This window comes from Ipomoea triloba, chromosome 15, assembly GCF_003576645.1.
Source record: "Ipomoea triloba cultivar NCNSP0323 chromosome 15, ASM357664v1".
Taxonomy (NCBI): domain Eukaryota; kingdom Viridiplantae; phylum Streptophyta; class Magnoliopsida; order Solanales; family Convolvulaceae; genus Ipomoea; species Ipomoea triloba.
This window is the reverse complement of record NC_044930.1, coordinates 9788976-9804283: the sequence shown is the minus strand read 5'-3', so window position 1 is coordinate 9804283 and position 15308 is coordinate 9788976. Positions and strand designations below refer to the sequence as shown.

General features: G+C 32.3%; 2 protein-coding genes across 3 annotated transcripts in view; both read left to right on the top strand.

Moving 5' to 3' along the window:
- The window catches only part of LOC116006283 (39S ribosomal protein L45, mitochondrial), a 7230-nt gene extending 4277 nt beyond the window's left edge, over positions 1-2953 (top strand). Inside the window, exons 11-14 of one of the 2 annotated variants that reach the window (XR_004095106.1) lie at positions 431-499; positions 1972-2028; positions 2450-2630; positions 2797-2953. Coding sequence is in view for 1 of the 2 variants with exons in the window: in XM_031246595.1 (XP_031102455.1) it covers positions 431-499; positions 1972-2028; positions 2450-2536 (213 nt within the window). In the remaining variant the exon portion in view is untranslated. Of the gene's footprint in view, positions 1-430; positions 500-1971; positions 2029-2449 lie in introns of both variants that reach the window. The other variant, XM_031246595.1, reaches the window with a different exon arrangement.
- Positions 2954-6907: 3954 nt separating this feature from the next.
- On the top strand, positions 6908-10771 carry LOC116006202 (phosphoglycerate mutase-like protein AT74H). Its single transcript, XM_031246501.1, has 2 exons — positions 6908-7698; positions 10097-10771. The coding sequence occupies exons 1-2, from the start codon at positions 7185-7187 to the stop codon at positions 10516-10518; spliced, it is 936 nt and encodes a 311-aa protein (XP_031102361.1). The 5' UTR covers positions 6908-7184; the 3' UTR covers positions 10519-10771.
- Positions 10772-15308: the final 4537 nt, after the last annotated feature.

Here is a 15308-nt window from a genome sequence, read left to right as displayed (position 1 = left end):
GGGGGGGGGGGGGGGGGGGGGGGGCTGAATAAACAAAAGGAGAACCAAATGAAAGGAATGCATTGGTCAATGGTCATTATGATTCTTGGGAAGGTGACAATGATGCTTTTATTTAGTTGGAAAAACATTATCACAACAGATAGTTTGTGGGTTTGTGTCACCTCAAGGGTTGTGGAGAACCCTAATTGATCTCTGTGCTTATGGTGGCTCAAAAAAAGGAACCTTTAAGATGTTTCTAATGTTTAATTTATTTTCCGATTATTAGCTTTTCTTCAGTTGGCATTGCCATTTTTTATGCTTCATAAAATAGAATTTTATATCTATATTTTCCTGCACTTTGTTTTCCAAGTTTTTTCTGTGTTGACCAAGCACATGGTTTTATTTGTTAATGTGGATGTGGAAATCATTGTAAAAAGTTATGTGTTTGCAGATTGGTGTTGATCGGGATGACCTCAGTAAACTCTTCATACAATTGACGCTTGAGATTGTAACTAAACAGGTAAACTAACTACAGCAGGGGTCCTATTTTCTGTTTCAAAAAGTGATGTCTTTGCATTTTTTTGCTTGCTTGGTTAAGTTGTATTAAAAGGACCTTTTTAGTTCATATCTCATTGTTTAACAAAAGGAGAACACCCATAGGAAATGAAAAGACAGCCCAGGTAACAAAAGAAACTAAATGCATGATATTCAACACTCCCACTCGTGCTGGAGCATGTATATCATAAGCTCCCAGCTTGTTAGAAATATATTCAATTCTCAGACCTGAGTGACTTAGTTAGCACATCTGCCATTAGAGCCAACAGATGTAGACATGTAGTAACAATGTCTCTGGAGCTGATCTTCTCACGAATGAAATGACAATCTACCTCTACATGTTTAGTTCAATAGAAAACTTGGTTGGTTGCAATGCATATGGCTGCTTGATTGCCACACACCAACTTCATGGGTCCCAGTTTGCAAAAGTTTCTGATAGGAGATGTTTAAACCAAATGAGCTCACATGTACGAAGAGGCAATAGCCATTTTATGGTACTTGGCCTCAGTGCTTGAGGATGAGCAACCACCTTCTGCTTTTTACTTTTCCATGATACTAAATTCCCACCAAAGAGGATACAATATCGTGAAGTAGATCTCTGATCCCTAGGATAAGTACCCAATATTTCTGTGCGCCTTTGGATTTTATATTACAAACGATACCTGGAGCCTTTTTTATGTTCCTTAAAATCCTGACAACTGCTTCCCAATGGCCTTCACATGGGAATTGTAAGAACTGACTAACAGCACTTACTGCATATGAGATATATTGGTGGGTGATTGTAAGGTATAGAAGGTGTTATAAACTAAAGAAGGAAATAAGCTTTACTCTAATATATTTTTGTATATTCATTTTCTGCATCCTACATACACTGATACACACACATATATAGTCATGAGTTACACACTGCTCAAGACTATCACACTACTCTAGGAATGGCACAATGCTCAAGACTACACATTGCTCTAGGATACACATTGCTCTAGATTAATATTCTAACAGAAGGTTTCCCACAAGCAATTTTTTTTTTTTTTTAAATATCCAATTGATACAAGGGCCATTGATGAATGGCAGCCTTGGATAGAAAAGTACGTACAAAAGAAATTTTTGCCACAGGAGAAAAAATATCAGTGTAGTCGATTCCAAACACTTTTGTATAACCTTTAGCAACAAGTCTGGCTTTAGGTCTATCCATCTTTCCATTAGGACCAATTTCAACAGTATTCAACCATCTACATCCCACAACAGGTTTATTTGGGGGTAATGGAACTAAGGAACCATTAAGCATAGGAAATGAAAAGACAAAACCCAGGTAACAAAGGAACCTAAGGGACAAGTTGTAATTGCATGCCTTCCTTTTTGTTGTCAAAATAAACAATTTCTATTTCTGTTTCATTGAAGACATTTAGCAAGTACTACATATATGTTATCTTGCAGAAATTTGAGGCATATAATTCAAATGGAGCTGTTATTGCTGGAGATAAAGCTAAAGAGGTAGAAACTCAACCTATTATTTCGCACTTTTCTTGCCAGTTTTTGCACAGTTTCAATTTAAGGTGCTAGTTCTTTCCATACATATTGCAAAAAATAAGTATTCTACTGCCCAGATTATATAGATCAGGAGAAAAGAATGGTAACCTTGTTCAGAAATCAGAAAGATGGAAGAAGACATACAGTATTACACCCCCCACTCTCCTCCCTCTCCCTCGCCCACCCATCACTGTATTCTCATAATTTTGTTTTGTGAAACATTTTATTTCTTTGTCCAATGGATAACAAGCACCAATGGAACCAAAATTTGACATGTTTGTAGGCAGCATATTACAATTTTCCCAACTATACACTTAGGAGAAGTTATTGCAATTGCCATACAACAATTATTTCTCTGATCTTGAGATTTCCTGTATTTATGTAGGTCATAGTTCGAGATATCTGGGTTTTTGAGAAATCTCTCTTCCACAAGGGAGCATGCTGGCGTCTCTGTGGTAGAATCAAAACATAATCAGGGGCTGTCTTTGAAAATGATTATGACAACATCTCATAGTTGAAATAACATTGAAAGATAGATCATCAATTTTCACTGTGTATTTCTTATGGTAATAAATCTCAATTTTGTCCCCTTATTTTTGGTTTCCCCTTCATATTTCAACTTTGCTAGTAATTGCAGCAGTCCTGTGTATTTCCTTAAATTTTAGAAAGTTGAACGTGACCAAATATGTACTTTGGTAGTAATTTTGGGCTTGAATATAATTTCATTCACAGACATTCTTCAGGACAGGAAGCTGCCATGGTCTTGGATTGTATTTTGTGAAGAATAAAGAGATTCATTGTATTAGGTGAGAAGAATAAAGGGATTCATTGTATTCAGTGTAAAGAATCATATATTTACTATTTATACATGAATAAACTATTAACCTAATGGGCTCATTTCTAAAAGGGCATAGGGTTTCAACACTCCCTTCAAGCTGGAGAGGATAAATTATGTGCTCCAAGTTTATTTTAAATATACCCAACTCTAGGAGTTTTAAGAGATTTTATTACAATATTAGCTAATTGATTTGTAGAATTGATAAAGTTGGTTTTAATACACTCTGACACAAAATCTTCTCCCTGATGAAGTGGTAATCAACCTCGGTGTGTTTGGTCCTCTCATGATAAACTGGACTTGAGGCGATGTTTAGAGTTGCTTGGTTGTCACATATCAGTGTCATTTGAGCAACATTGCCACATTGCAACTCTTGTAGTAAGTGCTTCAGCCACATGAGCTCACACATGGCATGGGCCATGGCCCGGTATTTAGCTTTAGTACTGGACCTGGCAACAAGCTTCTTACTTTTTCAAGATATAAGATTACCACCAATGAGTACACAATAACTTGAAGTAGAGTGCATCTCCATTAGAATACCCAACAACCTGAGTATGTCCTCTATCTTCATATAGTAAACCTTGCCCTAGTGCTCTCTTGATATACCTTAGAACCCGAAGCAGTATCCTAATGAGTATCACAAGTGTTCTCAAGAAACTAACTCAATACAAGTGTTCTCAAGAAACTAGCTCAGTACACTAACTGCAAAAGAGATATCTGGTTGTGTGATTTTGAGATAATACAATTTTTCAATTAATCTCTTGTATGTTCTCAGTCAGGCAATGGCTCTCCGGCCTCCCCCTGTCTTGATAGAAGTTTAACATTTGGATTAATGGGATTATCCACAGGTTTACAATCCAACATACAAATTTCTTCTAAAATATCTAAGGCATACTTTCTTTGAGAAATGACTATATCACGGTTAGACTATGCCACTTTAATCTTGAGAAAAAAATTTTACCTTGCCCAAATTCTTGGTTTGAAACCGACTGAAGAGATACTCTTTCAATTGAGATATGTCCTTTTGATCACTCCTTGTAATAACAATGTCATCCACTTACACTACAAGGTGCATTTCCCATTAGAATGACGATAGAAAATAGAATGGTCAACTTCACTTCTAGTTATACCAAACTTACACACCACAGAGCTAAATCTCCCAAACCAAGCCCACGGAGATTGATTTAAACCATTTAAGGAGTATGGATGGAAATAAGCCTAGCCGACTTTTGGAAAATTAGGCTTGGGTTTTCTACGAAAATCTAAAACTAAAGTCTGAGCCTACAATTGGTCTAGTCAGGCCTGAAGCTTTTTTGAAAGCCTTTTAATATGTAGGTCATTAAAAAAGTTTCAAAGTCTTGTTTTGAGTTTATTTAAAGGCTACATGTTAAACTCTGACAATTTATATCGTGGACCAAGGTCCACAATACATTGTGGACCCTGGTCCAATACACGAAGTTTGACTTCATAATGTACAAAATTCATGTTCATACTACACATACACATAATTGTGGAGTCTGATCCAATACACAGAATTTGACCTCATAATGCACATAATTCATGTTCATAATGCACATAATTCATGTTCATAATACACACACACACACACAAACACAGTATAATGAAAATGAATTAAACACTTAAAATAATACACAAAATTCATGTTCATAATGCACAAAATTTATGTTCATAATATACAGAATTCATGTTCATTATATCGTGTTTATGTGTATGTGTATTATGAACATGAATTTATGTACATTATGAACATGAATTCTATACATTATAAAGTCAAATTCTGTGTATTGGATCAGGGTCCACAGTGCACTATGGACCCTGGTCCACACGATATGACGATTGTTAAATTATTTTTAAAAACTTTAATAAGTATTTCTAAATAATTTAAGAAATATACCTAATACAAAATTAATACATAACTACATAAGTATATCACTACAATGCAAACATAATAGCATTAAAACATAAAATAAAATAAAACAAGTCACGACTTCAGCATGGTCGTTAACTTGTTCCCTGTTTCATTTGGTCATTTTAGTTCTCCTACTCTACACCGCCACCGTGCAGGCGTGCACTGCCCAGCAGACCTGATGAACGAAGAAAGCAGCTGTCTACTCGCTGGCTTCAACTGACACCCACTCTCTCATCAGCAATCGCCTACTCAGCTGTCGCTAGCTGTGAGCTCCCCGTCTCCTAGTCTCCGTCGTCGTCTAGACGACGGTAGCCGGCTCCGTGTTTACACTTTAACTTATTCCTCTTTTATTCTCAATTTAAGAACATATGCATCGGATTCTCATATAATTTAAGGCCTGGGTGTCTCAATTTGAGAAACTCTAATCTTTCTGAAATTGTAATCTCTCTCAAACAATTTAATCCATGTTTGTGTTTCTCAATTTGGGAAACCCTAGTCTGGTTTCTCAAACTGAAGAATTCAAAATTGGATTTCTCAGTATGAGAAAATTAAGTCTGGGGGTTCTAAAGTATATAGATAATAACGAAAATAATGAGTGAAACACTATATAATGAGATTTAATTTTTGGCTCTAACCTTGATCTGCGATTTTTTGCTTTTTCCTGCCACTTAGAATTGTTGATTATGCGAGTTTCCTCATTATGTTGTTTGTGTGAATTGTGAAAAATGATGCTCACTAAACAATTGAAAGCTCATAGTTAATTAATAGTTAATTAAATGTGTAGTTCAAATTTGATTAAAAAGTCCAAGAACGAATGTGATGGCCCAATTTATGTGGTCAATGGCCTAAAGAAAAACATAACATTTATACTAAAATCTTAATTTGTTCAATCTCCAGTGCTAAAGTTTGAGTATTGTAGAACATTCAACTATTTATTATGATATGCATTGTCTACATTTTATGATGGAACAATGATATGCATTGTTTATTGTAATGTGAGCAATTTAGTTTGCAATAGGGTTAAGCAAGAATATTGCTTAGATATAAAGGGTGTTTTTTTTTTTTTAGTGAATTATATATATCTTTCAACCATGACCTAAAATGTGGTTAGTCTTTCTGTTTGTTTTATACATTGGTATTATATGTTTTCTTAATGATTTGATGAGTAGTAGCAATAAAAGCATTCAAGTAAATCACCTTTTACTGTGAGACATGAGAACCTTTTATATTTGAAGTGTCACCATATCTTCTATCCGAAGAAAATATGTAGACATCATATTATCTGCTTATTTCATAAATCATTACTTCTAACCTTGGACCCTCCAGCCGCAAAGTAATATAGTAAATTAACACATTGCTAATTCATCATTCCAACCTACAAATGAAGTAATGATCTATCCATAAGTGATCATATAAAATCACAATCATTTTTAATTATGAAATACGTGTAAGCTTTCAAATTTTTTAGTAAAATATAATTGAATTCTTAAATTTAAAAAGTTCTAAAGAGATTCTTGAATTTAGAAAAAAAAAGTACAATTACACAAAAAAATACAATTAGACATTTTTATTTGTTTAAGCAAATAGGCTTACTTGGTGGCATTCAAAATATTGAATATAATAATTTTAAGAGATTTTTCTCTGTAACAATAAAACATTTAAGTTTTATTTTTTAAATAGGGATATTTTTAGTCTCATCATGCCTTTTGTCTTCACATTTCACTATATTTTTTACAATATTACGTTGCAGGAAGTATATATATTGTATTTTTACGATTATTAATTATATTACGAATAGAAAAGTAGAAAAAAAGATACTGTATTAACAATTGTATTACCCTATTTTACAATATTACGCAAATCTTAATAGTATATGAGTGTTTTGGACGAAAAGTTAAAATGGAGGATTTTGATTTTATTAATAGTATAGATAATTATAATATAATTTTGGTATGGAATAACATTATAAACATAGGTATAATAAATTTGCAATGTAATGCGAAATAAGTTGGGAGTAATTCGGAAAGCATAAAAGTAGGGTTATAGCGCATAAGAAAGTCAAATATTTGCTAATTTGCTGGAAAGCGATTCCCAGATTAAAGAAGAAGTTGTTCCATATTTCCATGAACAACAAACACAACAAGAAATAACTACTTTTTCAAACACATTATTATATATTATTATATATATAAATTTGAATTGCAGAACAACACAAACCGTTTTCCTTCATGATCAAATCCCCCATTTTTTCTTGCCCAATTACACATTTAATTATCCATTCATTCTTCCATATCTGAAACCCTAAGCATTGATCCATACTGTTTGCATAATATATATATAATTATATAATAAAGTATGATAAACAGCAATTGCAGTAGTAGTTGTAGCAGCAACATCAACGGCAATCATCATCTTCATCATCATCATCAGCACCACAAGCATCTTCCCAAACGCATCATCTTAGTGCGCCACGGCGAGAGCCAAGGTAACAAGGACGACGCCGCCTATACCGTGATCCCGGATCACAAGATCCCGCTGACCTCGCAGGGATTCGATCAGGCCGAGCTCTCCGGGACGCGCATTAGGGACGTTATTTCCGACCAAGGCGCCTCTCACACCTGGAAGGTCTACTTCTATGTCTCTCCCTACGAGCGCACCCGCACCACGCTCCGCGAGATCGGCCGTGCCTTCCCCCGGAAACGGGTGATCGGGGTGAGGGAGGAATGCCGGATCCGGGAGCAGGATTTCGGCAACTTCCAGGTCGCTGAGCGGATGAAGGTTATCAAGGAAACGCGGGAGAAGTTTGGCCGGTTTTTCTTCCGGTTCCCTGAAGGCGAATCGGCAGCAGATGTTTTTGATCGGGTTTCGAGTAAGTTCTCTTTCGTTTACATTTTTATTTTATTTTATTTTTATTTTTAAAATGAGAATGGGATAAATAGATTGACGTGCTAATTTATACGTAGAATCTTTATTATTCACATATATTTGGCTAATTTTCATTTGAATGTTGCAACTGTGTCCATCTGCTTATAGTTGAAACTTGAAAATTCCGTTTAGGAAATATTTTAGAATGATCTGGTTTTAGAATTTGGAGAGAACTCTGCCATGCAGATAGCTATAATTGCCTTTGTGTACTACAAGATGTTTGATTATGTACAAGTTTGAACAGATGAAAAGTTGGAAAAGGAGAAAACGGGAGGAATGTCTAATTTTTTATCACTACGAGAAGTTTTCTTCATAAACTGGAACCTCTTCTATATAACTATGATTGCAGCATTACATCTTGATTTGTTTCCCTGTTTAATTATTTACTGCTCTATGCTTGTTTTGCACCCGAGAATATGCAGTTTCATGATGCGTTTACAGAATCCACAGTTCTGCACCTTGTTGTCATGTGGTATGAAATAACTTGTACTTAACAAAAGGAAACTTGCTCAATTGCCCTTAAGTATATTTCCTTTAAACAAGAGACAGATTTTGACATTCAACTTCTTTCAGATATTCTGATATGCTACCCTAAGATTCTCATTTCTGATTGTGCTTTCAAAGTTGTTAAACAAAACTTCCAATTTTGTTAAATGAAACTTTGAATTGTTTAGCAAGGGTGGACCTTCCAAAATGAACTTAGTTCTTTGTCTTCCATTCTCAATTATCACTTGTAACCTCTGACCTCTCTCTTAGTTTCCACTGTCATCAATTACTCAATAAAGCATGATCTAAAGAATTCTTCTGGATGATGATCTATATAATTATAGGCCTCTTTACTTGGAATCTTGGATAGTAATATTCATGATGTTATATTTCTGTTTAATGCTTTAAGTAGTGGCATGATGAACTATATTGTGGGCAGTAGGTGCATGCTGCCATGCTGGTAGCCTGGTACTTTTTACATAAGAAAATGATAAAATAGTTATTCTTTAGGCATGCACCTTCTTTGTCAGGTCTGAAGCTGAATATCTTGATCTTCGTATTCACTCTCTATTCTGTATTTGTTTATATCTGTTTGTTCAAATTCAGATTCCTATAGTTAAATATAAAGATGACTATGCAAGTTTCATGAACTTTACTTACTAAGTTTCAAAACATGCATTCTGTGTCATTCAGAAAACATAGTGTGACATCACAATATGACAAAATATTAATGTACTTGGCTATGTTATACATTAATCCTCTTAATGTTGTGTATATGAGTCTTAGATGCTGAGGAGAATTAGCAAATCACATCATAATGTGCCTTAATCTGTTCTTTTGGTTTTGTTGAAGTACACAAGGTGATCTGCGTAACATCAACAGCTTACTTGTCCCTATTTTCATCAAAGTCATCTCTGTCTCTTTCAGACACACACACACACACACACACACACACTGTGCAACACCTCTGTATATTAACTCGTGATAGTGTGATACAGACTTCTGAACTTTTCAGTTTTCACTGGTTGTGGAAGGAGAGACACTGACTTAAGATTCCAACTTCATATTTCTAGAGGTTGAAAGGAAGAAAATTGATCCTTTTCTTGACTAGGAATACATACAAATTCGTAACTGTTTTTGACATTCTTGGTGGGAACACAAGAACTCAACAGTAGTTAAAGTCTTAAAGAGCTAATGTATACATACATAGATATGTACAGACACACGCACACGTGTATTGTTTTGTTTCTACACTATCATTACTATTTAATTTTGAACATAATCATTATATCAGGGATTCCTTGCCTCATGAATTTGGCTTAATTGTTCTGCTAAGCAGCAGTTAATGAATAGTTTTCATAATTTGGAGAACCATTATAGCTTGATAAGTTTTAGTGAACTAGTAGAATGTGGCTTTTGTATATTTGGAGTGCAAATTTTTAGTCATCTTTGTTAACACGGACCCGGACCAGTTTCTTCTATGGTATTATGTAGCTCTTAGTAACATGATAGCTATCTTTTCATGTTTGAAAGAGAAGTCAGAGTCTAGTTTTGGCAGTAATGTTAATGAGATAGTAAAGTTAATTAGAGGCTCTAACCTAATGAATGATGTCTACACAAGACTTTTCAAAAGTTTAAAAAATATGATTAGAATTTGATGGTCTGATATGCCACCTTTGATCTTCTGTAATTTGTGCTTTCTATCAATCTTAATGAACCAAAATGCTGATGACAACTATTATGTGCAGATTTCATGAATTCAGCTGTGCACCTATGTTTCAAATGGGGTGTTATATGTAGTATTTTTCTAGGTAATATAATGTCTCTTTTTTAAAGAATTAACTTGCAACATGCAGGTTTCCTAGAATCTCTATGGAGAGACATAGATATGAACAGACTCCACAGTGACCCGGGTGATGATTTGAATCTCATAATTGTATCCCACGGGCTGGCTATACGTGTCTTCCTTATGAAATGGTTTAAATGGACAGTGGAGCAATTTGAGCGCTTGAATAACTTGGAAAATTGTGAGTTTCGCATAATGCAGCTTGGAAGCGGTGGAGATTATAGTCTCGCAGTCCATCATACTGAGGAAGAGATGCAGGCTTGGGGACTATGCACTGATATGATTGCAGACCAAAAATGGCGAGCCTGTGCCACCAGGGGCGATTGGAATGAAAAATGCCCATGGTACCTCGATGCTTTTTTCGATACTTTTGCCGACTCATCAGATGAAGATGAAGAAGAAATGGAAACTGTTAGTTGTGAATCTTCTTGATTCTAATGTATACATTTTATTTTTTTTTTGTTTTTCTTTTCTTCTTACATTACATAAGGAGTGTAACTTTGCTCCTGCTTCACATAGTACATGGAGGTTTCTTGAATCTATCTAGCATTCTTGTAAATTTAGATGTAGCAGTTGTAATTAATTAACTCTAGGCAAAGTGTGCATCTCAGATGGACTGAATGATGAAATTCATTTTATTCAATCAAAGTTGAGTTTATCTTATGAAAATATATATATTTTTTTATTTTATCGTGTTGATAGATATGTTGTATCATGTATGGAAATTCTTGGGAGTATTGTTCCCTTATTTTGAAAATGCTTTTACATTTGAAACTCGTTTGAAAAGATTTTATTAAATTATTATTAAAGAATTTATATATATCTACTATACTAATAAGAGCCAAAGAGAATTAGGCCTAAAATGGGTAGAAAAAATGATGGTCAAATTATTTAATTAAATGGATGGTTCAGATGAATTATTTAATCAAATAGATGGTTAAGATAATTCAGATTAAAATTATTAATAGAGATTACCTAATTTAACCTTACTTTTATGATTTTTCTGTTAAGTTTTCCGTTAAATATTCTCTTTTCCGTTAATATTCCGTTAACTTTAAACTTACCGATTAATTTCTATAAGAAAGGTCTTAGGTTCGAACCTCATCCCAATCAAATTTGACATAATTAAGTTTCTCACTCTATATTACTCTTACTAAATTAAATAAATTAGTAGCTACAACAAAAAATGATACATATGTATTTCTTTAATTTAGAATTATGTGTCTACAATACCTTTATTTGAAAAAATTATTCATTATCAAAAAATTAAATTAAATAAGAGAAATAATTTCATTAGTTATATTGTCTTTATTTTCTCTCATGCAAAGATTCATTTTTTACATTCAAATTTATCAATTGACTAGTTATCATTATCAAACGTGCGTTGCGCGATTAAACCAATGCCCAATGCGTATTTTTAAATTAGTGTTCCCTAATTGGTTAAAGTAATCATATAATAATAAGAGAGAAAAATGCTAAATTAATAAAAATCAAAGAAATAGTCTCGATGCTTATATATTTTAATAAAAGATAACGAAATTGTAAATAGCTAAATTACAACTAAAGTGAGTAGAAACAAATAAACCACTTACATGGGAGCAAATGGCGTGTCATCATTGTCACTTGTTTGGACACCGATCTGACCATTTAAAATCCATGTGTAATTGTATTTGTGATCAAGTACTTAATAGTTTGTCCGGATAGGTTTGACAATGACATTTGAGATGATGTACCATTTGTTGGTTTGTAAAGTGATATCATACATTTCAATGTCATTATCAAACACTGTTGATTGAACCCGAGTTTCTTGCATTTAGATATAGCATCTGCAATGATGTTGATGGTGAATGAGAGCATCTTCATAATAATAATAATATAATAATACTAATAATGATAAAAATATAATAATAATAATAATAATAATAATAATGAGAAATTTTTTACTATTTACTTACAGTTTCATCCTCAAGGGCGATGAGCATATACTTTTTCTCAGGCGTTTCAATAGTGTTTTTTGGTTCGTTTTTCTTAATGACATGAACTGTATAACTCTAGCCCACAGTTTGTGTGTCAATATCAATTAACTTTACTGCATTTGTCATGACTAATATCCTTGTGCCATGAGAAATATGTTCATAAATGATGTTATGAAATAATATAATGGGAACCACAACATTACATGCAAGGATACAAGTATAGATGAATAGATTATACAATAGATATATTTACATAACGATATGAGAACCACAACATTACATACAAGGATACAAGTATAGATGAGCAGATTATACAATAGATATATTTACATAACGATATTAGAGTTATACTAATTAATGAGTATACCATCATTGATTTAAAAAAAAAAAACTATAATCAATATGAGTACAAATACAAATAATAGAATTAGCATGATAATATTTCGACAATCATACATATACAATGTCAAGTAGATGGTGTGTTGTAGAATATGTTAGGTTTAGTTTTGGGTGAATACCAATGAGAAGGAGAGAGGTTTATATACTGTTATTTTGGGTAGAATAATGATTTAGTTAAGAATCTATACAAAATTGTATTATAGAATCTTATTAAGACTTCAATATTTTAATGTTAAGTTAGGAATCTATACAGAATTGTATTATAGAATATTGCCAATTTGTTTGAAAACTGTAACAAAGAAACAAATTGCCTTAAAGAATTTAATGTTAAACTTCCGTTATATTTAACGGAAAGAATTTGGTAAAAGTATGAATGATTAGGATATATTAGGAATTTAATTGGAGGTTGCACAATAAGAATAACACAAAGTACGATATGCTATAGCAGACTATTACATCAACATTTTTTTAGTTCCAGTTAGGGGTCTAACATTATTGGCTCTTATTATAAGTGTAGATATTTATTAAATTGCCCATTATCTTATTTTTACAATATCTTGTAATTAAATATCAAAGTTATAGTACAAAATAATGTTATATATTTATTTACCAAGTATTTTATTAATACTATGAATTTTTTTTTAAATAACTTGAAGCTAATTATATTAACTACTTGGGGATTGGTTGACAAATTAAAGAGAGTACTCAAATAATAACCCAACAAATTGAAGCGGAATCACTCTATTTTACTCTTATTGAATTAAATAAATTAGTAGTTAACCAAAAAATGATATATATGTATTTCTTTAATACCATGAAAAAAATAAAAAAGAATAGTTTGAAACCAATCATATTGACTACTTGGGGGATTTGTTGACAATGAAAGTACTTAAATGACCCATTACCCAGCAAATTGAAACGAGAAACTACATTTTAATATCTTTGGAATACGTAATATTTTAAATTTTCAAATTTTTATTAATTTATTTAATCTTTTTTTCTTAAACTAGGGATTTCTTTATCGACAATAACTCATTCAACAATAATGATTGAACCAAATGAACCCCAAGCAGAACACCTAAAGGAAAGTCCATAGCTCCTATATCATAATCTCATTGCATGATGTCGTCATCTATGCTACCAACAATAACCGAATTGCAAATAACACACTACCAACAAAAAGGAAGAGAACAAATAGTAAAGATGAAAACAATGACAATGTTACTCAAAAGGGAATTAAGAACACTTAGAAAAATTCAAATTAAAAGTAGTATTTATTTAGACTATCATTTTTAGACCAAATATTTAGACTATCGATTTTACAAGATTGCAAACATTTATTTTAGTAATAATTATAATGAATTTTCTATATTATCTTGGATTCATATACTTTGAGTTAGATATATAAATAAAAAAATTTGACATTCATTTACCCATGTATAAACTTCTCCTATATAATCTTGCATTGATATACTTTCAAATGTTTATTTAAATATAAACATTGGCATTAACCTATTCGCGCAATGCGCGTATAAAACTAGTACTTTAATAAATGTAATGTATTATTATATATAATGTAAATTATAAAATGTTTATCTATAAATAAATAAATATAGGAATAAGCGTTAAATAAGACATCGAACAAAACACGAAAATATAATTAGGCTACTAAAGTAAAAAAAAAAAAAAGAAGCAATTGGGTCTCTAAATAACGCAAAATGATGCAATTAAACCAAAAGTGACATGTTTACATGTTAGTTTGCATGAAGGTTATCATATTAAAAAATAATTTTTAATTTTATTTTACTAATTTTAAATAACAATTTTTTTTTTAAAAAAGAAGAGATTACCTCTTCGTCTCTAGGCTGCTAGAGACGAAGGCAGCTTGGAGACGAAGAGGTCCCTTCGTCTTTGGCCGAGGGACGAAGAACCTTCTTTGTCTCCCGTCGGGAACGAAGAACCTTCTTCGTCTTCGGCGGGGGATGAAGAGCCCTTCGTCTCTGGCATGGAGACGAAGACGTCTCTTTGTCTTCCGCAGCTGGGAGACGAAGCAGTAATCGTGTTTTTTTTTTTAATATTAAAATAAATAAAAAATTTATTTATTAATATGATAATCTCCACGTTAGCAAACTAACATATAGATAGGTCATTGTTTTTGAGTTCAGGGTATGATAGTTGTATACCCTTTTATTATTATGCACCCGTATATATGATATATGATATGATGTAACTTTTATACTTTTATACTAATTTTATCCTTTTAAAACTACTTTTAATATTATATTAATTAAGGATTTAAGGAATTAAAGAATCAAAAAATTCATGGTAATTAAGATAATAATAGTGGTAACTTTTCTCCTCACCTTCCATTGAGTTGCAAATTATTTGGAGTCTCAGAATTGTAATTTCGTGAAAAATAATTCTTTTCTAACAAATTTAAAAATTTTCAACTTTTAGTAAGTTTTTGATTCCAATTATAATTCTAATGTTATGCTTAAACCAGGTGTCCAAAATATTTTGGTTGCTGGCTACTGAATTTCGTTGGGATTTTGATTACTTTGTTAGTATTAGTATACTGATAAGCCATTTTCTCTCCTTTTATAATACTATTTTTATACCTTTTCTAATACACAATTTTCCATCCTTTTAATATTATACGGAGTACTCATTAAGGATTTAAGAAATTAAAGAATCAAGGAATTCATGCTAATCTATCTATACTACTAATAAAAAAAATCATTAATTTTAAATTTCCGCCCAAAACACTCTTATAGGTTTGCGTAATCTATATCTATACTATTAATAAAAACAAAATTCTCCATTTTAACTTTCCGCCCAAAACACTCA

Bases quoted from the DNA above. Each gene is read 5' to 3' on its own strand.
- LOC116006202 (XM_031246501.1), top strand. From the start codon at position 7,185: ATGATAAACAGCAATTGCAGTAGTAGTTGTAGCAGCAACATCAACGGC. The intron at 7,699-10,096 runs GTAAGTTCTCTT...TGCAACATGCAG, and splicing joins TGTTTTTGATCGGGTTTCGA to GTTTCCTAGAATCTCTATGG.